Raw genomic sequence first — 10,233 nt, forward strand, 5'->3', positions numbered from 1 at the left:
ATAAAACATCTATCTTTGCATTTACGACCCTCACAATCAGTCCTGATAACAATTATTCACTATTGTATCACAAGAGACCTGTCTGCATTTCATTGCATCAGCTCCGCCTAGTCAGATTGAATACTACTCACTGGAGATTCTACCTTCCTCCAGGCCCTCTGGATCTAGGTTCCCTCTTGAATGTTTTTCATGCCTTTTTAATGGCCTTTGATTTATTTTCTTATGATCTTGATGTCTAATGCATTAAATCTGCTCTTGAGATGGTCTCAAAATTTAAGTGAGATGTATTCAAGCTCATAGATTTGTTTTAATTTTCTTCAGTTTCATCCTGATTGTTCTTGTAAAATTCTGTCATGAACTCTTCAGCATCAGTTCTATGACCAGGGCCATATTTTCCAACTGCTGATCCTTCCTCTTTGTTTCCAACATACACATTCTTATCATGAATATTTATCAAAGATACTATTGTTGTTGTGTGCCATCAAGTCGATTCCAGCCTGTAACGACCCTGTATAGGGTTTCCAAGGAGCAGCTGGTGAGCTTGAACCACCGACCTTGCAATTCAAATGCTTTTGAAGTCTGGCACATTAACCCACAGTGCCACACCAAGACTGCATCAAAGATGTTGTTGTTGTTGTTGTTATGTCCAGTGGAGTCGGTTCCAACTCATAGCGACCCTGTACAGGGTTTCCAAGGCTGTAAGTCTTTATGGGAGCAGAAAGCCTTATCTTTTCTCCCACGGAACAGCTGGTAGTTTCGAACTGCTGACCTTGTGGTTCACGGCCCGATTTGTAACCACTACACTACCAGATATTGGGTAACATCAAATCACTTCTGCTTTGTGATAAGTACTTTGTTCAGAGGAATCCTAGTGTCATGCTGTAGAATAAGCACTGGGCTGCTAGCAACAAGTTTAGTGGTTCAAACCCACAGCCTCTCCTTGGTAATGCTGTACAGGATTGCTGTGAGCCAGGACTGACTCAACAGCTCTTAATAACAACCTCAACAACAACGCTTTGTCCAAAGAACGCTATAACTAGCAAGTAAGAAGAGACTTGAAAAGGTGAAAGTTAGTTAATGGCTGGATTTTTCTCCCCCCAAAATAGATACATTGAGACAGAATTTCAGAAAATCTGACTCTGAAATAGATAATTTAAAGTAACTCCTTTCTTCCCTTGGAGTTGTTTTTAAGTTCCGTCAAGTCAGTTCCAACTCATAGTAACCCTATATAGGGTTTTCCTGGAGTGGCTGGTGGGTTTGAACTGCCTTGCAGTTAGCGGTCCAGTGCTTAAAATTGTTAGTCACTGTAAGCTGAGTTTTGACACCTACTCCATTGAAATTTTTAGAAGTTAGGCTGTTGTATTTATTTCTGAGGAGGCTTCTAAAAGTTCATGGAAAAATTCCAATATATTTTTTATCCCATTTTTTTCATAAACTTTTGTAACACTGTATATACTTTCCTAGAGTCATTTTTGTTCTTTCAAATATTCAATATCTTTTTCCTTTTCAATAAATATTTATTGTAATCCTATTGTGTAGTAAGTTCTACATATACATACTTGGTAAACACGATTAAAATGACCACGTTCTTTGATCTCAGAGAATTCACAGTAATGGGAAAAAAAATAACTACCATAATAGCTTATATTTTTCATTTAAAGGATGAGGATTGAAAGTTATAGATCTAGGTCTGGACTGATCACTCATATTCTTTGGATATGAGTTTTCTAATCTGTAGTGGCAGAGGGTTATATTAAATTAGAAATTGAAATCTTAAAAAGAAAACTCTATTTTATTTTAAATTACCAGCATGCTAAGGTTTTTAGATTTATAGTTGACTTTTCTGTATCTGTATGATGTCACATTCTTCAGTTGTCAGTGAGGAGTATTTCTCAAGCAACCTATTATATTTTTGTTGCTGTTAGTTGCCACAGAGATGGCTTTCTACTCATGGCAGCTTTATGTATAACACAATGAAATGTTGTCTTACAATTTTTTATATGTTTTAGTCCATTGTTGAAGTTTTTATGGAGGTCATCTCATTTAAGGTTTCCCTCCTTTCCACTGATCCTCTACTTTACCTTTTATTCACAGGAACTTTTTTTTTTTTTAATGGAGTATTTAATTTTACATGTAAAGCTCCATTGGTACTTGCAGGAGCTGGAACCTGTGTAAGACAAAACCTGTCAGGGAATGAAAACTCAAATGTTCTCCACAGATTGCAAGTGATAGAAGTGTGGTAAGACTGTGCCCTGTCAAAGGCAGAAAACTTGCAAGACCTTTAAAAACATGACAGTCCCATCAGGTTCCAGGTCTCATAGGTTTTAACTACATTAATAACCAGGGATTTTTTTCAGATAATTAAAACGATAAGTAATATTAGAAAAGTTTGAGTGGTCTTTAATGTAGCTAGCCTAATTCATTCAAGCTAAACAAGCTTGTTTGGGGAAGAAGGGAAGTTAACAATCCCAGCCTCAAGAAATTCTATTCCCCTTCTAACATGGTCCAATGATAAAACATTTCAAAATTATTGAAGTCTATTCACTTTAAATACTTGGTGAAAAATGTAGAAAACTTGACTAATATGTGACTAACAACTTACTATATATACATTAATATAATTTCTAGCTATACCTATACCACATTAATACTGATACTTGTACATAAGTGCTTGTTGTATGCTAGGCATATTTCTAAGTGCTTTATATTAAATATTTCACTTAATTTTCCTAAAAATCCAGTGACTGATATCTCATTCCCCTTTTATAACAAACAGCAGTGACAAATACAGCATTAAGAGAAATCACTTCAGAAATACTTAGAATATTTATTGACAATCCTTTGATAATGCTTAAAAAAAAAAAAAAGGAATGAGAAAATCAATTGCTATTCATTTGACTTGTTTGTGTTTTTTTGGCATTTAAAATATATGTGTTTTGAATTCCCTCTCCCTCATCTTTGAGATACTGGGATACTAGACAATAACGATTAGCAGACATCTTCTGATGTACTACTAACTAGAATTACAAACCTGTAGTTCTTAAAAAAGATCATTTTGAAGTCAGTGTAAAAAACAAAACTTTTCAAAGTATCTAAATATATGTTCGTTACAAAAAGCAACCTTTTCTATAACCTATGTGTACATAATTTGTTACAGAGCATAATAAATATTTTTCAGTTTAAAAAAATCTAAATATTTAAATTGTTTTGAGGATATAGTCTTAATCAAATAATGTTACATGTAACTATTTGTTTTATATGATGACAAATATTCAAGTTAAAGTTCATACAAAGATAGAAATTGACCATGATTCATTTTTGTGGATGCTTCTTCCATAAAGATTTTTGTGAAAGAAATCATTTAAAATGGAAATGGGAAATCAACACAACTAAGAATATTGATAGGAAATACAGTGGAAAATATTGTAAAATTCTGAGGGCTTCAATACAAACCTCCATTAATTTCCTATTAAGCAAAGAATATTGGTAGTTGGCATTAAGAAATTTTATGTTCTCAAAATTTTGCTGTTACATGAAAAAGAATATCACTAACTTTTGTGGAATGAATTTAGAGCCTTGTGATAAGCATAGTAGACTAAAAGATTGCAGCACACCATGAGACAGTTCACATGTGATACAATTTTAAAACATCGTTAAAATGAATCTGTAATTTTTTCCCCTCTTATAATGCAGATCTGACAGGCGCTCAAGATGGAAGTGTCAGAATGTTTGAATGGGGTCATTCTCAACAGATAACCTGTTTTCGATCTGGTGGCAATTCACGAGTTACAAGAATGAGATTTAACTATCAGGGAAATAAGGTAGTATATAGAAATACAAATGTGAAAATACTTTGATTGTATCGAAGGTTTATAACTATTTGTAGTTTGGGTGTCTAAAGAAAATAGCTCATTGTGCTAGTCTTGTTGCTACAAAAAAATGTGGTATTTTTAATTCTCTCAGGGAATATACTTAAATTAATTTGCTTCTTCCTAGAAGTACATTTTATAGATTTAAATTTTACTTAAGTAACTTTTTAAAAAACTAAGTGATTATAAGAAACATCACTTTCTTTATCCTCTGGAACTTTGCATTTTAAAGTATGATCCAACACTAAGCAGCAAGTATCATCTAATAGCTTGTTAGAAACATATTGTTCCCAACCCAGACTGCTCAGTCACTATTTGCAGTCTAACCACAAACTCAGGTGATTTATATGTGCATTAAAGTTTTGAGAAGCTTTGCTATAGACAGGGCATCAGCAAATTATGGTTTGATTGCTTGTTTTATAAAAATTATATTGCAACAGTTCTTTGTCTATTCATTTATATGTTTTCGGTGGCCATTTTCTTATTGAGACAGCAGAGTTCAAGAGGATGGAGGCCATATGACCAGCCTAAAATGTTTATTGTCAGTCTCTTTCAGAGAAAGTTGGCCAAGCTCTCTACTAGAACATCCCTTACAATCTTCATTTTTTATAATCTGCCATTTCCTCAAACCATCTCTTTCTCTGCCCCTAGCTATTAAAGGGCAAATCAAATTGCTATCTGTCTTCAGAACCATGCTTTACTAAAATCCACTCACACTGTCTTTGGTTGATAGTACCATGTTGCCTTCCCTTTTCTTGCATTCTTCCAACTTTCTACTGTTATGACATGAAACCTGTCTCATGGTTTGCTGCAAACTTTTTGTTTACTATGTTTATCACATGGATCTAAAATTCAATTCACAAAAGTCAGTGATAATCTTTTTCATTAACAGCAAAGTTTTGAAAGCATAAAATTTCTTAATACCAACTACCAATATTCTTTGCTCCTTAATAGAAAATTAATGGGGGTTTGTATTGAATCCCTTAGAAGTTTATAATATTTTCCATTGTATTTCCTATCAATATTCTGTCTTTTTAATTTTCCATTTTGCTTATCATATTATATTGTTTATTAGTCTCAATATCTAAACTCATCTCTAATTCATCCTCAATGTTACCAACAAAGTTATATAATAAACATCATAATTATATTAACTACAATATAAATGAAGTCATACAATTTTTATTTTCAAGAACTCTTCAAGGCTCCTTATTATATTTAAATTTAAGTCCAAATTCTGTAGGCTGTCCCTTGTCACCTTCCATAATCTACCTTATATCGACTTCTGAAAACCATACCTACATCTATTCCTGAAAGAATGGATACATCATAAACAGAAAAAATTACCTGTAACAAGTTTAGTAAACAATGAGTTAAATTCCTAATATTAGGTCTTTCAGTTAAATTTTTCATGGACAAGTAACTTACAGAAATACAGAAATTTAACATTCAGTTTCCTAGGGAACTGTGAATGGTCAATAATACTTACTAATAATTGCAGAAATGCAATTTAAGAGCCTGGTTTTTCAAGCTTGAAGTTGACAAATATTTAAAATTTTAACAATACCCAATATTGACTAAGAATTTTTTTAAACGTTGGTATGTAAGTTGATATTACCATTTCAAGTTGAGTTATTACTTTATCTATCAATTTTAAATGATACTCTGTAGCAAAGCTTTCCCATTTCTATATATTTTTCCTACAGGAAAAGAGACTAGTGGTACAATGATTAAGCACTCATCTGTTAGCTGAAAGTTCTGTAATTCCAACCCACCAACCAACCATTCTGCAGGAGAAGGATACTTCTTCTCTAAAGATTGTTGTTGTTGTTAAGTGCCGTCGAGTCATTTTCAACCCATAGTTACCCTGTATAGAGAGTTTCTGAGGAGCACCTGGTGAGCTTGAACCACCAACATTGCAGTTTAAACGGCTTTGTAGTCTGATGTATTAACACAGCGTCACACCAGAACTCTGTAAAGATTGTTGTTGTTGTTACATGCCATGGAGTCGGTTCCGATTCATAGCGACCCTGTAGAGGGTTTACGAGGTTGTGAATCTTTACGGAAGCAGAAAGCCTCATCTTTCTCCCGTGGAATAGCTGGTAGTTTTGAACTGCTGACCTTAAGGTTTGCAGCCTGATTTGTAACCACTAGGGTTACTATGGAGTCCTGGTGTGGGGTTGTTTTAATGTGCTGGACTGCTAAGTCAGTTTGAACTGCAAAGTCAGCTGTTCAAACTCACCAGCCACTCCTCGGAAACCCTATACAGGGTCGCTATGGGTCGGAACTGACTTGACGGCACTCGATAACAACATAGGGTTACTGTAAGGCACTCTGGTAGCATAGTGCTTATGAATCAGGCTGCTAAACTCAAGGTCAGCAGTGTGAAACTACCAGCTGTTCCTCAGGAGAAAGATGAGGCTTTCTGTTCCTGTAAAGATTTACAGTCTCAGAAACCTTGTACAGGGTCATTAAGAGTCAAACCGACTCCACAGCACATAACCACCACCATAGGGTTACTGTGAGTTGTAATTGACTCAACGACCTTAGGTTTGTTTTTTGTTGTTTTTATCTACAAAAATATTTAAAGGTACATGTATAAGAATAAGCAAAAGTTTTTATAATGGAGAAAATTAGAAATTGTTTATAAGGAAAGTGTAAGCAATTACAGTGCTGTGTACTGTAACAGCATAAAAATGAGGTAAATGTGTATATACATATGTGGAAAGATGGCTATAATAAGTAAAAATGTAAGTGTGGAACAGTATATTTATTATAATCTTGGTGTTCAAAAAAAAAAACTCAGAAATCTATCTGTATGTCTGAATATTTGAACATACATAGAACTAATTCTAAAGGAGAATACATCAAATTGTTGTTAGACCTGGGGGCAGGTACAAAATAGACATTTGTTTATTGTAAACATATATTGATATGCATTGTTTTAACAGTCTTACTCAAATACTTCTTTCATTTTTGAAGTCTTCCCAATCAGATTTGCTCAGAGTTCTTATAGTGGAATTCTTACATTGTGATAATCCTTGTTTATTTTATTTTTCTGCTATTTATGTGTTTCCCTTATTGTATGCTTCTGGAAGTACTTATTTTTTCTTTTTCAGAATGAAAATGTTTTCTAACTTAAATTTGATAAAACTTGGTCACATGAGTTAAATGTAAATTCAGAACCCCAGTTTTATAATATTTATGGACTCTACAGTAGTTGACACAGTGGGTGACACAATGTGTAAAGATGACACAGTGGGTGAAGTAAAAGTTAATATAATAAAATATGTGCATTCTGATTATTTGTTTCCTTATGTCCACACTGTAATTTTTTGAGTAGTAGCAAGTAGGTTCATACATATTTAAAATGAAAACTCAAACAGTGTATCAATCCAGTGTTTAAGAGTCAGTATATTAGAGGCATAATGAGATTAAAATATTAAATTAGAATTTTTTTATTTGTAGTAAAAATTTTAAAATATTCTTTCTCTAAGTTTGGAATAGTTGATGCTGACGGATATCTGAGTTTATATCAAACAAATTGGAAATGTTGCCCAGTTACTGGAAGCATACCTAAGCCATACCTGGTAAGACAACAATTTTTAACCTTAAAAAAAAATAAACATTTTTATTTTAAGAAAACTGAGAATTTATATTTAGGCAAGAAATATTAAAGCCAATAAATAAAATCTATATAGTCATATGTATTGGTCACATTTCTGTAAGCTCCTATCCTTATTTTGTTATTGTTGTGAAGTGCCGTCAAGTCGATTCCAACCCACAGCAACCCTGTATAGGGTTTCCAAGGAGCAGCTAATGAGCTTGAACCACCAACCTGTCCTTATACTGTATATAAATTCCTGTGTAGTATGTAAATCATCCCTAATAACTTAGAAAATTAAACTGTAGAGGACCAGAATAATAAATTTTAGAGACCCATACAACCTATGGTCTAGCCTTCTTTCAACCTCATCACAGTAGGTATTTTTTTTTCAACCTCACCACAGTAGGTACTATACCTAAACAGAGTGACCCACACACCAATACCTCTGATTATTTTTCTTCAGTTATTCCTTATGAACAAACAAAGTAGATAAGACAAATAGTTGATACTATTATATTTTGTCTATTTCTTTAAATGTACCAGTATATAGTTCTATTCAGGACTCTAAAGGATTAACAGACTTCTAGGACTTAATAAAACTGTGTATTCACATTTAATACATTCTTTATTGAAGCCATTTACAAAACTAAGCAACACCTTTTAGGAAGAAATTCAGGATATGGGCTAAGATTCTGGTCAACCCAAGAGTAAATGCTGGAGTACACTGCTGATATAAGGGAGTCAGCAAGGGAAGATTAGATAGTGAGGGTGTCCAGGGTATCCTGACAAACTATTAATGTCTCATATTTTCTTTAAGCCAACAGATATAAATATGAACAATTGGACTCCTTAAGGGGATGCATTTATTTTAACTTTTAAAAAGATAAATCAGATTTAAAATACACATAGAATGGCTTAGGGGATCAAAATAGATTTTTGTTTCAAGAATACATTGACTACCTCAGCTCAATGGGAAAGGTGACCCAAATGAAAAATTCTTAATGATGATTTTGGTATACTTAAAAAATTCAAGTTTTATTAAAGAGAAACATCTGAGCAAACATTAAGTTGGACGCTGTTTGAACTGACTAAGCTAGTGGCACTGTAGGATAAGTACTAAACTGCTAACTGCTAAGTTGGCAGTTCAAACCTTCTAACCTTTCCGGGAGAAAATATTTTCTGCCACTATATAGATGTACAGTCTTGGAAACTCTGAAATTATTCTTTGATGAACTATTGCAAAATACAGTTCATTCTCTAATTCTATTGACTAGGGGTTACAAATTGGGCTGCTAACTACAAGGTCAGCAGTTCTAATCTACCAGAGGCTCCATTGGAGAAACAAGGTTTTCTGCTCCCGTAAAAATTCACAGCCTAAATATGTTTTCTAACCTAAATATGATAAAACTTGGTCACATGAGTTAAATGTAAATTCAGAACCCCAGTTTTATAATATTTTTGGACTCTACAGTAGTTGACACAGTGGGTGACACAGTGTGTAAAGATGACCCTATATAGGGTCTCTGTAAGTTGGAACCAACTCCACGGCACATAACCACCACCACCACCACCATTAGTAATATATTTTATTCATGTATTTGAACAATTAAATATTTTTGAAAAATATAATCAGTTTTATCTTTTACTGCTAAAAAATATATCAGAAATATTAGCAAATATAGTTAAGTCTGAGGTCATCTAAAATCTATTTCTGTCTTGTAAAACAAAATTTTTTATCAAAAATATTAAGAGAAATATTTGAGATTTAATCTTTTCTTTCCCTTTGAACTTTTAATTGAACAAAGCAAAGGACCACATAAAGGGGCATGACACATGCAGCCTACTTTAATGGTTCTAGAAAAACAAATTGTGTGTGTATGTGTGTATATTTTTATGTATATGGAAAAGGGAGAGACTAAAGTCTGAAGAAAAAAAAAGTTTAAGCCACAAAAGCTACATAATCATCCTTTGAATGATATACCTACTTAGAATTGAAACCTTTAGTGACTGTAATAACATTTATTATCACCATTTCAGACTTGGCAGTGTCATAACAAAACAGCCAATGACTTTGTCTTCGTTAGTTCCTCATCTCTGATAGCTACCGCTGGTCTTTCAACAGACAACAGGTAAGAGGTTGTAGCTGAAGTGTATGTATATATAACACATCCTTTTTTATTTATTTTCTTTATTACCTTGCTGCTTTTTTTAAATGTTTTATTGTGAATTATGTGATCGTTTACATGGGAGAACATTAGCTTTACATTCATCCTATCGTATATCGTTGCCATGGTTACAGTCCCCTCCAAGCATCGTCAGCCAACCAAATGGTACACCACACAAGCCTCCCCCCTGGTCATCAGCACACAGCCCCTCTCCCTCTCTGGGTCTAAAGTTCCCAGCTGCTCCATCTTGCCACATCATCATCTCTACCTCCATCTCTGGCATCACTGCTTCTCTGGGTAGGGTCCTACACTCTGCTCTTCTCCCTTGATGGTCCCAGGACCCTCCGCTCCTGGACTGCAAAGTCAACCACTCCCCTCCTTTTGCTACAAAACGTCTACCTTCACATTTGCAACTCTCACAGTCAGTCCTGATAGTAATTATTCACTATTGTACCATATGAGTACTATCCACATCTCCTTTCATCAGTCCCGCCCAGACAGATTGACTGCTACTCAGTGAAGATTCTACCTTCCTCCGTGCCTTCTGGATCTAGACTCCCTCTTGAAAGCTTGTAAGCCAGTCACTTCTTGC

General features: G+C 34.1%; 1 protein-coding gene across 1 annotated transcript in view; it reads left to right on the plus strand.

Moving 5' to 3' along the window:
* Positions 1-10,233, plus strand: part of DMXL1 (Dmx-like 1) — a 280,448-nt gene that overhangs the window by 256,491 nt on the left and 13,724 nt on the right. The window contains exons 38-40 of the mRNA XM_006873194.1: positions 3,694-3,821; positions 7,367-7,459; positions 9,514-9,605. Of these exons, the coding sequence (XP_006873256.1) occupies positions 3,694-3,821; positions 7,367-7,459; positions 9,514-9,605 (313 nt within the window). The remainder of the gene's footprint in view (positions 1-3,693; positions 3,822-7,366; positions 7,460-9,513; positions 9,606-10,233) is intronic.

This window comes from Chrysochloris asiatica, unplaced genomic scaffold (assembly GCF_000296735.1).
Source record: "Chrysochloris asiatica unplaced genomic scaffold, ChrAsi1.0 scaffold00228, whole genome shotgun sequence".
Lineage (NCBI taxonomy): Eukaryota > Metazoa > Chordata > Mammalia > Afrosoricida > Chrysochloridae > Chrysochloris > Chrysochloris asiatica.